Here is a 16745-nt window from a genome sequence, read left to right as displayed (position 1 = left end):
CTAGCCAGATTCTTCATACTTTCTTATATTCTTCTCACAAGGCTTCAGCTTGTCAAAGCCCTAGTTCGACCACTTGACATTTAGCTTCTGCCCTTGCTGCTTGATGACTTAAGGTTATTAAGTTTTTTTCTAGGTTTTTCTTTCTAGGTTTCTAAGTCTTAAGAGTAAAAACTGATAGTCCCAGATCATGTTCCTACACCAGGCCACAGGCTGCTGGCCAGTCCACATGGATTAGGTAACTTGGGCCAAGTGTCCAAACCCTTGGCTGTGGCTGAGGATGGGCAGGGCAATCAAGTTCCTTGAGAACTACGGCATAAGTAGGTGGGCATTCTGAAACTTAGCCTGTGCCATTTCAAAACATCACCCATACAAGATCTGCTTCCTTTTTTCTTTTTTTTTTAATTCAATAAATTTTATTATATTTATGGTTGTACAACCATCATCACAACCTAATTTTAAAATATCTCCATCCCAAACTCCTAGTCCATCCCTCCCTCCTCAATCTGTCTCCTATGGGATCCAGAAGTTTTTTAAAGCCTGTGAGTCTGTTTCTGTTCTGCAAAGAAGTTCACTGTATTCTTTTCTACATGTAAGTGATAGCATACGATGTTTGTGTCTGTCTGACTAACTTCACCTAGCATGATAATTTCTAGGTCCATCCAAGTTGCTGCAAATGGCATTATTTAATTCTTTTTAGGGCTGAGTAACATTCCAGTGTATTTATGTGCAACATCTTCTTTATCCACTCCTCTGTCGATGGACATTTAGATTGCTTCCATGTCCTGGCTATCGTATATAGTGCTGCAATGAACACTGGGGTGTATGTATCTTTTCGAGTCATGATTTTCTCTGGATAGATGACCAGCAGTGGGACTTTTGGATCATATGGTAATTCTATTTTTAGTGTTTTGAGGAATCTCTATACTGTTTTCCATCATGGTTGTATCAATTTATATTCCCACCAACAGTGTTAAAAAGTTCCCTTTTGCCACACCCTTTCCAGCATTTTTTGTTTGTAGACTTTTTGATGATGGCAATTCTGGTTGGTATGAGGTGATATCTCAAAGTAGGTTTTTTTGTTTTGTTTTGTTTTGCTTTTTGCCATTTTTAGGGCCGATCCAGCGGCATATGGAGGTTCCCAGCTAGGGGTCCAATCGGAGCTGTAGCCGCCAGCCTACGCCAGAGCCACAGCAACGAGGGATCCAAGCTGCGTCTGCAACCTACACCACAGCTCATGGCAACTAGGGATCCTTAACCCACTGAGCAAGGCCAGGGATTGAACCTGCAACCTCACGGTTCATAGTCGGATTCATTAACCACTGAGCCACAACAGGAACTCCTCTCATAGTAGTTTTGATTTGCATTTCTTTCCTTTTTTTTTCACTTTTTAGTGCTGCACCTGTGGCATATAGAGGTTCCCGGGCTAGGGGTCAAATTGGAGCTATTGCTGCTGGCCTACACCACAGCCAGAGCAACACAGGATCCAAGCCATGTCTGCGACCTATACCACAGTTCACGGCAATGCCGAATTCTTAACCCACTGAGTGAGGCCAGGGATTGAAACTGCATCCCCATGGTTACTAGTTGGGTTTGTTAACCATTGAGACAAAACAGGAACCTCTTTAATAATTAGTGATGTTGAACATCGTTTCATGTATTTTTTGGCCATTCATCTGTCTTCTTTGAATGCTTCCTTTTTTATTTGCATGTTTCTATTAAAGATACTGCTATTCTTCCTATCACTTGGATTGAAAGTTTAAATTTTTAAAAATTAAACAGACTTGATTTTGTTGGAAAATTGTAACACACTCAAAATATAACAGGGTATACATGTTGGAAGCTGTCTGTGTCTACCAAAGATGGTCCGGGCCCTCTTAGAGGCAATCATGCTAACAGTTTTTGAAGTATTCTCAGAAAAAGCCTATGCATATTCAAGTATTTTAGCCAGATTTTATCTTCATTTCATTTTACATAAGTGGAAGAATACTATAAATAAATGTGTGCCCAGCTTTTCTAATTTAACAAGTAGACCCCAAGACTTATTCCATATCAACATATATATAGATTTTTTTCATTTGTAGTGGCTTTATAAAACTTAATTATAGTTAATATGTGATAAATATATATATGATTTTTTTTAACCAGTGCCCTTTTGATAGGTAGGTACATGGTTTCCACTGTTGACATTACAAGTAAGCTTGCAAATATCATATATGTTTGTATACAACTGTAAATATTACCTATACATTTTTAAGTCACAGCATGCATGACATTTCCATTTTGATACATTTATGGCCAAATTGCCTCTGCAGATACTTTGCCCATTTCTCTCACCATCTGTGCAAAAGTCCTTGTCTGCCCATACCATGCACAGCCTTGTGTTCTGTCAAACTTCCTGATCTCTTATAATCTGGTAATCTCAGTCGTTTTTAATATTAACTCCTTTCTTACCCATTATGCCAGTTCATCACCTAGGTCTGTGAGGTCTTTCAGTCTCTTTCACATCCACCTGTTTCTTTGTAACTGCAGAGCTGTGACCATAGTTTCAGGTTTTGTTGTATCATGTGTTGGCTCCTAATATCACTCATACCATTCTCTTCCCTTATTACTTCACAACTCAGCCATAAAGTGCCAGAATAGTATTTTCCTAATTTCACTTCTAGACTCAGAAACCTTTGGTGGCTCCCACTGACAACAATTATCAAGTTTAAATCCTCAGCCAGGCACTGAATGCGCCCCAGAGTCCAGTCCCAGTCTACTTTAGTGCCCTCACACATATACAAAAGTTCTGCTCCGAACTTCTGCTTGGCTATCATCATGCTTATTGTTTCATCACTTCTCTTCCTTGGGAATTCTTCTTTCCATTCAAACCTAATTTCACTTATCCTTCTAAGGTCCTCTGTGATCACTATGTATTGACAACCCAGTTCATTATTCTCTCTTCTTAGAATTGTTAAAACACGCATTGTCTGTATCACTCATTCGGCATTTATTAAATCATTGGAATTAAGATTTTAGTGTATTTCCCTGTCTCCTGAACTAAGCTATAAGCTCTAGAAGAAGCCATCTCTGAGACATTTTTGGTATCTTGCCCTGCCCCCACACAGCACAAACCCCTCATGTTTTGAGGTGCTCAAAAAATATGTGTAGATTGAAACAAGACCTAAATACACTAAAAATAGAAAAGTTTTTCCAAAAGAACCTAAATCCATAAAGGCACTTTACTTTTGTTTTCCCTAACCTACATGAGATGCCAAAGGTATCTGCTGATAACTCAAAAAAACAGTCGTGTTGTGAGAGAGAAGCTCACAGTGAAAGTTAAAAAAAAAAAAAAAAAAAAAAAGACTCGGAGTTCCCGTCGTGGCGCAGTGGTTAACGAATCCGACTAGGAACCATGAGGTTGCGGGTTCGGTCCCTGCCCTTGCTCAGTGGGTTAACGATCTGGCGTTGCCGTGAGCTGTGGTGTAGGTTGCAGACTCGGCTCGGATCCCACGTTGCTGTGGCTCTGGCGTAGGCCAGTGGCTACAGCTCCGATTCAACCCCTAGCCTGGGAACCTCCATATGCCGCGGGAGCGGCCCAAAGAAATTAGCAAAAAGACAAAAAAAAAAAAAAAAAAAAAAAAAAGACTCAAAAACACTAGCCAAAATAGGACTCAATAATTCCAACAAATAACACTTCCCACCTGACTGTCACTAGGCTGTTTTATAGCTTGTCCAGCATTTAGCCTTTAACAATCATCACCTAATTGGTGCATTCTTTTTGACAAATCAAAGTAGAGGTAATCTTGATCATCTGCCCAATTCTTTGCCTAGAGGCTAATTTCTCTCCTAGTTCTGGAGGAATAGGGTACCCTATGGTGTGCTATATTGGTAGCAGATCAAACCCAGCTCTTGATCTTATCTCATATCCAGTGAAACTTATCTCAAATCCAGTCTCAGTAATCTGAACAAAGTAAAATATTCCAGGCCCCTAGTTTCAAATAAAGCTTGCCTTAGAAATCAAACTATTTCTCTAAGTTAATTTTTATAATACAGGACAAAACTGTATCGTTTTATATGCACATACCTGTATATAAATGCATAGGAAGACATTTGGAAGGACACATCTGGAAGTGGTTATTTCTAAGAAGAAAAGTGGATATCAGTTGTATTCTTTCAGAGAGAAATATTCTTCTTTAAAACAAATAAGAAGTTGGATCTTGTTACTCATACTTGTTTTCGTCAAGGAGTATCATTAAATTCCACGATGCTTCTAAACATTCATCTGGAAAAAGGGACCTACCACTGATATGTTCTATTTTTATCCAGATTGCCTGACCAATCGACCTGTAAAAAACATTGTTTGTGGGCCTAAGTGACCAAAGGAAGTCCATGAATCAAATACTTCACTTCTGTCACATTATCACAAGCTTAATGCTCCTTAGAGTCAGAGGCAATATGGTGTTGTAGGGAAGGAAAAAGGATTTGAGTTCTAGTTTGGGCTCTGCTAAGAGTATGCGGGCAGACCTTGGGAAATTCACTTTCTTTAGGGTGGATAATCTCGGATTACTAGAAAATTCACGACGATGCATTCTACGAAGAAAAGCCTATTATTCAGTTCCGAGGTGCTGCGAATATAAAGGCAAGAAAAAATCCTTTCAATTCAGCAAACACTGAGTGCCTATCACATGCGTGGTATGTATTAGGACGCACCCCGCACTTCAGGCGCTCACTCGGCAGGGTTTAAACACAACTGCAAAAGGGTTAAGTCCTGTCACTGAAGAAGCATTTCGCTTCTCTTGGCCTTGGTCATTACCCAAAGTGCCAACGTCTAACTGCAGTCAACCTTAAGATGAAGACGTACCTGCAGCGAACGTGGAGTCAACGCTACTACAGTTCCCAGCATGCCACTCTTCCCACAACGCCCTCTCCCGCCCCCATTCCTGGACTCCTGAGAACCCGGACTTGTAGTCCCAACTCAAGGCTGGCGGCGACGGCGAAGCACTCTAGAAATGTGCTTTTCGCACTAGTAAGCAGTGAGACCGTAATTTCCAACTCAAGTCCTACTCCAACTGACTAGGGCTTGCCATTTAGCCTAACACCCTCATTCTAGCGCTCCTCAGACCTACTAGCTGCCGGGGTGGGACCACGCCCCGGAAGTGGAGTCAAGTCTCCCAGCCGACTGCCGAAGCTTCTTCCAGCCACTCCTAGCCCGGCCAGAGCCCGCGGGGCGGGCTCCGGGGCGTGGACTGCGGGGGCGGCTAGGCGCGGCGTCGCGCCAGGGGCGGAGCCGCGGCACGGGGCCGCGCGTCTGGGTGGCGGCGGGGGCGCGCCCGTGGGGAGAGGCGGCTGCGGCTGCTGCTGCTTGTGGGGAGGGAGGGAAGGAGGAACCGGGAAGGGGTGGGGGGGGCAGGGCGATCGGAGAGCCGTGTTCCTAAGGCGGTGGCGGCGTCTCCGACGGAGCTGGAGGAGGGCGGGGAAGGAGGATGGGGCACGCAGGGGGTTGGGGTTGGCGCTAGCCGCAGCGGCTCGCCTCGTACTGTGGGAGAGCGGCGGCTGCTCCTGCAAGTTGTAGGATCAGGAGCCGGCCGCCGCTGCCGCTGCCGCTGCCGCTGCCTCGGGCAAAGAGGAGGAGTAGGGAGCGGCGGGGGTCGGGAGGGAGGGGACGGGCTGGGGGAGCGAGCTGGGGAAGACTGAGCGGGCTCTGCGCCGGGCGGGCGGGCGGCGGGGGGGCCGGCGACCGCAGCCGGGGGGACGCGGGAGGATGGAGCAAGTGGAGATCCTGAGGAAATTCATCCAGAGGGTCCAGGCCATGAAGAGTCCGGATCACAATGGGGAGGACAACTTCGCCCGGGACTTCATGGTGAGTCCCTCCCCTCGCTGTCGCCTCCTTTCGCCGGCACCGGAGCCCACTGCCGCCTTGCCCAGCCGGCCCGGGCCGCCAGTGCTTTGTGTGCGGCTGTAAGGAGAGGGGCGGAGGCGGCGCGCACCAGCTCCAAAGGCCGGGTGGTCTCGGAGGCCAGCGGGAGGTGAGGTCGCCTCCGCCCCTCGGCCTCCTTTCCTCTCTTCCCGCGATCGCGTCCCTTTCCGCCGGCGTCTGGGACGCGAAGGGAGAGGCGGCCGGCCGAGCCCGCACTCAGCACCGCCGCCCGCGACCACCTATTGTTTCTCGGGCCGGGAGCCCGAGGCGAATGAGGTGCAGGCCGGGGGGCTAGTCTTTCCTCACCTCCCCGTCCAGACCGCCCCTGCTGGGAGGGTCGAGGCAGGGAGGAGAGCGATCTTGGCTGACGGCAGAACGTGGCTATTAAGATTGCAATTAACTCACGGGGTCCCTTTGCTCAAGCTGGGCTCAGAAGTGGGCAAGGTAGGACTTTTGCCGTTTCTGGACTGGCAATTATTATCTCCAACGCATGGGAAAGGATTGCTCGAAAGAAATCTCTTGGTTTACTCAATTTCTTTTTACCCGTCTCGTCGCTTGAGACCCTGGTTTGAGATGGTGTTGGGGTCAGCGTGACTTGAGGTCGAGGGGGTAAAGTGTATGTGTAGAGGCGGGGGTGGTTATCCTGAAGCCTACTTCAGACTCCCTAGGGGATATTGCTGAAGGCGGAGGGGATGTGACTATCACTTCCTATCCGGGGTGGGGGTGGGGAACTTGGGAACAATAGTCCTGGTGGGGCGGAGGCGACGGTAAGGGCCGAAGCCCTGAACTGGGAGATAACCTCCGAGGCCTACCCCCATCCTAACCCCCCTTCCCACCGCTTCCGCCCTCTGCTTGTGCTGGCGGGCTGGAGACGAGGTTAAAAGTCTTGTGCGTGAAATTGCTCTTGGGTCATCACTGTGATGGGGTCAGAACCGAAGGCGTGGGACCAGAAGTCGACTTCCTCCATTACCCCCCCCCCTTTATTTTTCTGCTGGACAATGTTCCCTTTAGGGTTGTTTCTCGGTTTAGGAGGCGGTGGTTGCGGCTGCTGCTCCTGCGGATGTTGCGCAAGACTGGGGCGTTGGAAACCCTGGAGGTCTGGGGAATGGAAAAGGAAGTGGGACTTTGGGAAGTGGTTGCTCCTTAGACTTGGCGGAGTTTGGGAATGGGAAATACGCTAGGGAAAATTTTGCTCCGGGGCTAGATACACGAAGAATAATCACTTAAGTCTGAAATTGTGGATCGTAAAAAGGATACATAGTTTATGTCTATAAAAAGGACTGAGCAGCAAACGTTGACTTGTTTTTTGTTTCAAAGTACAGTTTAATTGTTTACAAGGTGCAGGTGAAATGGCTTTTAGTACTAAAATGCCTTTTCACATTTTAAAGAAACTCCAATCTAGTAAATTTTTAATGTTAAAATTGTTAACACCTATATATATATAAGATCCCTGACCTTACACAATATTGTAACAGTATTGTTGAGCTTTGTTGATTCCCTCCTCCCTAGACCAATAATAGAGGCTAGGAGGTAGGTTTCCATAGTATCTTTTCAAGGTGGAAAAAAATATTGATTAAATAATTTATGCCTATTTTAAACATTTTTCTCTTGTTATTTAGCCCATGTATTTTGAAAAACAAGTTTTTGATCTGAGAAGGTTAAGGAAAAGAGGACATTTTTCCCTCTTACCTCTGAGAATTTTGAATGTGTTGCTATTTTTGGAATGATACCACAGTAATTGAATGGAGTCCCCTTTTGACTCTCTAGCAAAAATAGAAAAAAATATTAACTTAGAATATGTTATATGTTTCAGACTAATTACAATCTTGTTTTGGTTATGGAAGAAGAGGTGATGTGGTCCCTGGCCACTTTTCCTCTCCATGCTAGTCTTCTTGCTATCCAGGAGCCTATCCTGTCAGGAAGGAGCATTGTTTGGAAATGCAGGCCATCAGGACAAATGCTCAGTCTCTGAACTCCTGTGCAGGGGAAGTGGCCTTAGGGTTCATGCTTTGGGGATGAGTCAGGGATTCCTATTGGAGATTTCTTTTCTCTAGGACTAAATGAGTTTCCTTTTTCTTCTGGGATAGCTAGGTGATTCTACATGATTTGATGACTAAGGCTGTTCTTTTATAGTGCTTGCTTTCTTTATTCCGTGACTTGATAAGCTGTAGATATAATTAAGGCTGCTGGTTGTTGCTGTCTTTTCCCTTGACTAGAAGGCTGGAGGGAAACTATATCCTCTCTGCCATGGAAGAGCTGATAGAGTCTAACTTTTCTGTTCTTAAATTCTGACTGGATTAAAATGCAGTTTTAAATTTTAGCATTTTAGAATTGAGCCTTAAAGATAATCTAGCTATTATAACCCTATTCATTTGTAAAGGGATAAAGTTCACTGTTTCAGATTTGGAAATTATAGAATAACAATTAAGAATGCCTTACCTTTAGGAAAGTGGAATGGGCATTCAAACTGTGCTCTTTCAAATCTATGCAACTTTCCCATCACGCAAAGGCTATTTCTGTTAATTTTTTTTTTTTTCCCCCCGCCCTGCCCACAGCATTCAGAAGTTCCCTGGTCAGGGATCCAACCAAAGCCACAGCAGTGACAATGCCGAATCCTTAATCTAGGCCACCAGGGAACTCCCATTAATGTATTTAATGCTTCTCTGTGACCATACTTAAATATACCATTTAATATTCTTGGGTTAGGAGTTCCTGTCATGGCTCAGCGGAAATGAATCCAACTAGGAACCGTGATGATGCAGGTTCAATCCCTGGCATTGCTCAGTGGGTTAAGGATCTGACGTTGCCATGAGCTGAGGTGTGGTTCAGAGATATGGCTCGGATCTGGCATTGCTGTGGCTGTGGTGTAGGTCGGCAGCTGTAGCTCTGATTCAGCCCCTAGCCTGGGAACCTCCATATGCTTGCAGGTGTGGCCCTTAAAAAAAAATACACACACACACACATTCTTGGGTTATTTTTCTAACTTAATGTTTGGTAAGTGTTTTCCATTTATAAATATATAAATATATAGGTGGCTATATAATATTTCATCTGGCCACTATTTTATCGCTTAACTATTTTCCCGTGGTCAAATGTTTAGACCATTTATTTTCTGCTATTATGTATTATTAATTCTGTAATGAACACATGCATAAACCTTCATTTTGGATAATTACATAAGATATCTTCCAGTAGTGTAAGTACTAGGCTAAAGGATGTAAACATTTAATATATATTTTTGAATAACTTTTTGAAGAAGTATCAGTTTATTCAACTGTCACTAATATATGAGTGTTCATATAATTATCTTGATCTTTGATCATTTGATGGTTGAAAAATGGTGTCTTGCTTTAAGTTGAATATCTTGATAACTAGTACAGATAGAAATTTTTCCATCTGCCACTAACTACTCTGACTTGTCTATTATTGGCTTTGGCCTGTTGTGCCTTCCATCATGAGAAAGAGGAGAAAAAGTAAGGTATTGAAATGGTGTAAACTAGGCACCAAAATAATTACTTTACAAGTTGATGGTTAAACAGGTAATCTGTGGCAGATCCAGAACTTGATCTCAACTGTCTGGCCTTTTAGTCTCTGTATGAGGTGGCAGACAGTGATCATGACTAGTAAATGTGTAAGATAGGGTGGTGCACATTTACGTTTGACAGACCTGGGTTTTGCTCCCATCTCTGCCGCTGGCTAGTTTCTGACCTTGGGCAGGCCATTTAAAAGAAAGAGGGAGTTCCCATTGTGGCTCAGTGGTTAAAGAACCTGACTAGTATCCATGAGGATGCAGGTTCGATCCCTGGCCTTGCTCAGTGGGTTAAGGATCCTGCGTTGCTGTGGCTGTGGTGTAAGCCGGCAGCTGTAGCTTGGATTCCACCCCTACCTAGCCTGGGAACCTTCATCTGCCTTGGGTGCCGCCTTAAAAAGACAAAAAAAGAAAAGAAAAGAAAAGAAAAGAAAATGGGATGACTGAGTTCTTTCATCTTTAAAAGAAGAAAAATGCTACCTACTTCACAGGACTGAAGTCTGAAACTGATATTTTGGGGCTTCATCTAACAAATTGTGCTGTCTGTATATTCTCAAATGGCTAATTTATGTAGTTAATTACAGATTAAACTAAGGATAGAAGGAAAAAGCTATCTAGGCTTTTGTTTTTAATACTTTTCTTTTGCTTTTTAAAGCTTTGTCATATCTAACTAAAGTAGGAAACAATAAGTAGATTTACTCTGGTCAGGCTTAAGTTACCTAATGTGTATTAGACACTTGTGTATTAAAAATTGTAAAAGATGACTCTTAAGCTACAAACAGATATGAGAGTTTCAGTTTAAAAACCAGTTCTCTTTCCACTTAGGTAGATGAAAAGAAAAATTTAATGAGTGGACTCGGAGTATTTAAAAAACAGGATGCAGCAGAGGTGTGACTTCTAGTAGTTTTTGTGAAACTGGGAAGAGAAGATTTTTGGACATTTTTCCTAAGGCTAAACTGAGGTATTATAGCAAGCATTCTTATGTTAAAATGCTGTTTTAAATAACTGATACGTTAATCTGAACTTAATTTATCAATCAAAAGTAACTGCAGAACTACCATAGTAGTTTAATGCATTTCAGGGGATTTATTACATGAAACCATCTGCTCTACAAATAGTAATCCTGACAGAACTGCCTAAAACAACCAGTTTGCTTTGTAATGATTAAATAATTATATTTTTTAATTTTACTGCAGTAGTGTTTGTGATCTTATAAATTATTTTAAGTAGAAAGAAAATTAACATTTTTTCATCCTTAATATATGTTAAACATTGTGCCAGATATTTTGCACTGTGTCTTATTTTACATAGCAATTTATGAGGTAGATAGAACCTATATTTTATGGATGAGGAAACATAGTAATTATCTTGCCTGACTTCAAAGCCAATTCTTTTTATCCTGTTCCTCCAGGATGCACCTGAGGTCCTTAGGACCTGGCTGGGACTAGGCAAATGATGGAAGGTGCATCACCGTGCAAAAGGATGGAGGTTTTGAAGTTGAGCACATTTAGGGAGTGGTAGATAAAATCTGCTATAACTCATATAGCAGTTCTCATACCTTTTGATTTCAAGAGTTTTTTACACTCTTAAAAATTAGTAAGGACCTCCAAGCACTTTTGTTTGCTTACTGTATTAGAAATTAAAATAGATATTTTATACTGTATTTTATGACAAGTAATATTCAAAATAAAAAATGAGTGGTGAGAAACATTTTTATGTTTTTGCAAATTTCTCTACTGTCTGGCTTAATAGAAGAGAGCTGGATTCTCCTATGTGTTGTATTCGTACTGTTGCATTGTCACATTTCACAGTTTCATGTCATGTAGCTTCCACTAAAGAGACTGAAAGTAATAAATTATGGTACTAAAGTCTGTGTATTTGCATATACAGATAAAGAAGCGTAACTTAGTACTATTAGGGAGAGAGTTTTCACTTTATGGACTCGGAAATGCTCTGGGAGTAGGCCGTCTCTGGACCCTATTTTGAGAACCTGTGAAGCAAGGCATTGTAAACACTAATATGGTGTTGAGAGAGCCAGGTAGGGATCAGGCTGTGAAGGTTTTTGAATCTATGCTTCTTTAGTTGTTAGGATTACAAGGGCAAGTGGGCAGGTGTTAAAATAGACATGCTTTTGAACAGTCCAGCAGTTTCTTCACCTCCAGCTGTCCCCACATCACCCCATTTGCTTTACTCTGAACCGTCAGTTATATCATTCAGATAGGTTCTGGTGAAAAGCTGAAAATCTGTACTGAGTCTCTGTGTTATTTGAAGGAAGGTAGGCACTCATTTGACAGATTTGCGTTGTAGAAAGTTAATTCTGATGGCAGTATGAAGAATGGATTACTGGATGACGAAGAGCATTTTGGAAACTCTTGAAATATAGGAAGGGAGATATGAAGGCCTGTGCTAAACTAAGACAGTGGAAAAGAGAGTTTCTAAAGGATCTGACAAGGGGGAGTTCCTCTTGTGGCTCAGTGGGTTAAGAACCCAGCTAGTATCCATGAGGATGCAGGTTCAATCCCTGGTCTCACTCAGTGGGTTAAGAATCCGGCGTTGACACAACCTGCAGTATAGGTCACAGACGCTGCTTTGGCTCTGGTGTTGCTGGGGCAGCTGCAGCTCGGATTCGACCCCTTGCCTGGGGACTTCCGTATGCCTCAGGTGCGGCCCTAAAAAGAATGTGATCAGGACTAAAAAAGAAGTCTCAAAGATTCACTAGATGTGGGTAGTAAAGGAGAGAGAATATTGTATTATGACTTCAAGCTTTCTAGCTTTGTATATTGTCACACAAGTTGGAAGGTACCATTTGGTAGGGTAGGGAGTAAGGGAGGAGAAACTGGTAAGAGGGGACCAAGAAGAAGTTGGTTGGAAGAAGTTTCAAGGTGGAAGAGAATGAGGTTAGTTTTAGACACATTAAAACTGAGAGACATCTAGTAGAAATGTAGAGCACAAGAGAGCTGATAGGACAGAATTAAAAATTTGGGAGTCATCACCTCAGAGGTAGTTGAAAGCTTGAGAGTGAAGTTATTCCGATGAGCATACAGATTGAGCAGCTTTAGGTTGAAGAGCATCGGCATTTAAAGAGCAGCCTCTAAAAGGAGGCTTCTAAAAGGAAGTGCTGGTAATCCTTCCTGAGAAGCTGTAGTTAAAGAGGAGGGAAGGGAACCCCGAGGATGTTAGAAAAACCTGGGAGAGTTTCAGGGAAGGAGTAGTTACCAAAGTCAGATAATCCTGGGAGGACCGGTAAGGTGAGGTTAAAAGAGTTAAGTACTCTTCCTGCTTGCCAAGTAGGAGTGATAATGGTGATGAGAAAAAGCAGTTTAGTGTTGAGGTGAGCCGGATTATGGTGGGTTGAGGAAGATACAGGCGAAGTGGTCTAAATTCCTTCCATTTATTTTAACATTCTGAAATAGATGGTAGAAGCCAGAGGACACAGATCAAAGGAGAACTCCCATTCCACCCTCTGCTTTAAAAAAAAAAATGAGATAGGGACAGCATTTTTTCATATTTATGTATTTTTTTATCTATATGCATCTTTTTTTGTGAAATGATTGCTGTTTAAGTAAAATTTTAAAAGGTGATGGGAATTTGTTTTTTGGTTAAATAAGACCTCTGAAATTTGAGCTTAAGTTTTAAGATTTGGATTTGATTTGTTAAAGAAAAAAATAGGAGGGAAAGAAAGACTGAAAGCCTGGCAAGATCTTATGCTGCACAGACTAGCTAAGTATAAAAAATTTCATTGTTTGTTAAATTGTTCAATATTGTGGCTGTATGTATTTTAAAAATTAATGACAGCTTTATTGAGATATAATTCACCTAGTGTAAAATTCATTCATTTAAACTGTGCAATTTAGTATAGTCACAAAATTGTACAGCCATTACCACAATCAATTTTTATCACCCCCAAAAGAAACCCCATACCCATTAGCAATTATTCCTCCCTCTCTCCTCCTCACAGACCTTCACAACCACTAATCTACCTTCTGTCTCCAAAGATTTGCCTCCTCTAGACATTTCATATAAATGGAATCATGTAAAAGTGGTTTTTGTGACTGACTCCTTTGACTTAACATGACGTTTTCAAGGTTCATCTGTGTTGTTGCTTGGTCAGAAATACTCCATTTCTTTTTATGACTGAATAATTTTTTATGTGAATATACCACATTTTATTTATCCATTCATTTGTTGAGGGACATTTGAGTAATTTCCATTTTTTGGAATATTTTGTATTATATAATAATACATAAAAGATAATAGGACTTCACGTCGTGGCACAGCGGAAACGAATCCAACAAGGAACCATGAGGTTGGGGTTCGATCCCTGGCCTCGCTCAGTGGGTTAAGGATCTAGTGTTGCTGTGGCTATGGTGTCAGCCAGCAGCTTCAGCTCCGATTGGACACCTAGCTTGGGAACCTCCGTATGCCGTGAGTGCAGCCCTAAAAAAACAAAAAAGACAAAAAAAGATGATAAACTATTTTATATTATTTTATGAATAATGCTACTATGAACCTTTGTGTACATGTTTTTGTTAGGCTGTATGTTTTCGATTATCTTGGGTGTATCTCTAGAGGTATATTTAACACTTTGAGAAACCACCACACTTCTCCAAAAGCTGCTGCACATTTTACGTCCTTACCAGGAAAATGTACATTTTCCATTCCCACCACTTTATTTACATCCTCACCAATACTTGTTAGTATCTGTCTTTTTGACTATAACTACCTCATAGGGTGTGAAGCGGTGTTTTGTGGTTGGCTTGTAGGTTTTTATAATACCTCAGTAAACTTACATAAATTGCGCCGTGTGTGTAATGTGTCTTTCCAGCTAGAGTGACAGGAAATATTTTCCAATCCCAGCATTTGAGCTAATCTTAGTCCTTTTCTGGTGCCACAGGTTTAGTTAAGATTTTCTTACCTTTGGAGTATCCAGCCAAACATTTACCTATTTGTTTGCTTAAATTTTTTTTCTTTTTTGGCCACCCCGCAGCACATGGAATTCCCAGGCCAGGGATCAGATCCCAGCCACAGGTGTGACCTATGCCGTAGCTGCTGCAGTGCTGGATCCTTTAACTCACTGTGCCGGGCTGGGAGTTGAACCTGTGTCCTGGCACTGCAGAGACACCGCTAATCCTCTTGCACCACAGCGGGAACTCCAAAAATACTTAGATTTTAACTAACTTCACAAGTGGAAGAGAACTTTTAACTCTCTAGACATTACTCGCTGAGATAGCACACTAAAAATTTTCAAGTGTTAATTCTTAAGAATGTTTTACTGCATTTACTTTCAGAATATTAGCTTTTTTTCTTTAATATTTGATATTTAGTTTGGAAAGGGTATTTGAAAGATTGAAACTGAAAGTAAGACATTGCCCTTTAGATAAATTAAAATTTTTGTTTATATGTTAAATACTTCTGGATTTCTATAGCACTCAGTTCATTAGATTCATAAACATTTATATTTCTAACTTCCCCAGACAGAAAGCTTCCAAAGCTAGAGACCGGGACTTAGTTATCTCTGTATCGCCACTGCTTAATTTAGTGCCTGGCATTTAATAGGCATTAATGGCCATTGCTTGAGCAGAAATTGTAGCGAGCTTACTGTTGTAAGATAAAGATTTATTCTTCCAGTGGATTCTTCAGATGGTCCTAGGGGCTTGTTTCTTAGACCAGCATGAGAACTGCTTTTTCCTTGTCCTACATGCAGGTGTATTTGCGCAAATGTTTGTATTTTCAGTATCCACTGAAAAAAGAAAATATAAGATAAAGTACTAGACTAAATTTAATAAAACTTAAATAAATATGTTTTTATTTTAATATCTTCTGCATAAATATGAAAAATAATACAGTACCTATTTTTCTCTGGACGCTGGTTGAAATGCATAAGGATTCAGGGAATCACTTAAAGTAACTACTTGTGTATCTTTCACCCCATGAATCATACTTGGAGGACATCATCTTAGAATACTAATTTTAATGTCTACTTTTAACTTTTGGTTTTAGATTTCATTAAGGAAATCCAGATATCATATCACTGGCATTTCTTCAACAATGGTAGTATCTTGAAACTTGTGGGTGTTTGGGGAATGATTACAGCAATAGCTTTGTTCTTTATTTTCTTTCTTCCTTTTTTATGTCTTTTTAGGGCCATACCCATGGCATATGGAGGTTCCCACGCTAGGGGTCCAATCGGAGCTATAGCCTCTGGCCTCTGCCACAGCTACAACAACGCTGGATCCGAGCACTGTCTGCGACCTACAGCACAGATCACGGCGACACTGGATCCTTAACCCACTCAGTGGGACCACCCCTCTGGATGCTAATGGGTGTTCATTAACCACTGAGCCACGACAGGAACACCTGTAAGTAGTTTCTTGCCTCATCTAATCCACTCTACATATCCTACTCACTTTCCTAAAATATCACTTTTAAGTGTTGGCATCTGTGGGATAATGGAGAGCATACTGATTGTAAAATCAGAAGATGTGGGTTTGAGTCCTAGTATATTGCTTTGTTCTGTTTCTTTAATATATTTATATAGGACAGTACTGGAAACATGGTTTTATTTTTTTCATTGAAAAATACAAGTTCAGGAGTTCCTGTCGTGGCTCAGTGGTTAACAAACCCAATTAGCATCCATGAGGATGCGAGTGCAATCCCTGGCCTCTCTCAGTGGGTTAAGGATCTGGTTTTGCCCTGAGCTGTGTAGGTCGCGGAGGCCTCTCAGATCCCAAGTGGCTGTGGCTGTGGGTAGGCTGGAGACTGCAACTCTGATCCAACACCTAGCCTGGGAACCTCCATATGCTGCCAGTGCGGCCCTAAAAAACAAAAAGACAAAAAAAAAAAAAAAAAAAAAAAAACTTAAAAAAAAAAAGAAAAATAGAAGTTCAAAAAAAACTTCGTCTTCCTTTGATGAACATAAAATTATTGGAATTTTAAATGCCTAAGGCAACTCAAAGCATCAGACCCAAGCTCTGCTTCTTTTCAAACTGTAATTATGTGCCTGTCTTCGGAATTTCCCTTTCTCCTACCACCCTGTCTCCCATTTTGTAGCCCTTGCCCTGGTTTAGGATCATAGGCCAGTAGGATGAAGTCTGTACTTCTTAGCTTGCCTTCCAGAGCCTTCTTAATATAGTTTCCCATTTCCTTTCCAGCATTAAACTCCTGTACTCTGCAGTGTTCTGTTCTCTCATTCCTCTGGAATGAGCCATTTCTCATCCTTGAGCAAATGTACTAAATGAATGAATGAAATCTTGCTTATCTACAGTAGTACATATTTTGAACATATTTTCCCCTTTCTTCCTCCTATTTTATAGACTA

At 41.8% G+C, this 16745-nt stretch overlaps 1 protein-coding gene and 2 long non-coding RNA genes across 7 annotated transcripts in view; 1 reads left to right on the top strand and 2 right to left on the bottom strand.

Annotated features, from left to right (window-relative positions):
- Nucleotides 1-5206, bottom strand: part of LOC102167907 — a 44135-nt gene extending 38929 nt beyond the window's left edge. The window contains exons 1-2 of the long non-coding RNA XR_001299008.2: nucleotides 4844-5206; nucleotides 4067-4122 (exon numbers count right to left, since the gene is read on the bottom strand). This is a non-coding gene — a long non-coding RNA (uncharacterized LOC102167907). The remainder of the gene's footprint in view (nucleotides 1-4066; nucleotides 4123-4843) is intronic.
- PTPN12 (protein tyrosine phosphatase, non-receptor type 12) overlaps nucleotides 5413-16745 on the top strand; it is an 83056-nt gene continuing 71723 nt past the window's right edge. For 4 of the 5 annotated variants that reach the window (XM_021102557.1, XM_021102555.1, XM_021102556.1 and 1 more), the window contains exon 1: nucleotides 5413-5842. In XM_021102557.1, coding sequence (XP_020958216.1) covers nucleotides 5744-5842 — 99 coding nt within the window. In that variant the 5' untranslated portion in view covers nucleotides 5413-5743. The remainder of the gene's footprint in view (nucleotides 5843-16745) is intronic. The other variant, XM_021102553.1, reaches the window with a different exon arrangement.
- Nucleotides 13961-16745, bottom strand: part of LOC102167692 — a 120896-nt gene continuing 118111 nt past the window's right edge. The window contains exon 4 of the long non-coding RNA XR_002347076.1: nucleotides 13961-15168. This is a non-coding gene — a long non-coding RNA (uncharacterized LOC102167692). The remainder of the gene's footprint in view (nucleotides 15169-16745) is intronic.

Source organism: Sus scrofa, chromosome 9, assembly GCF_000003025.6.
Source record: "Sus scrofa isolate TJ Tabasco breed Duroc chromosome 9, Sscrofa11.1, whole genome shotgun sequence".
In the NCBI taxonomy this organism is placed as follows: Eukaryota; Metazoa; Chordata; class Mammalia; order Artiodactyla; family Suidae; genus Sus; species Sus scrofa.
This window is presented reverse-complemented; position numbering and strand designations above follow the sequence as displayed.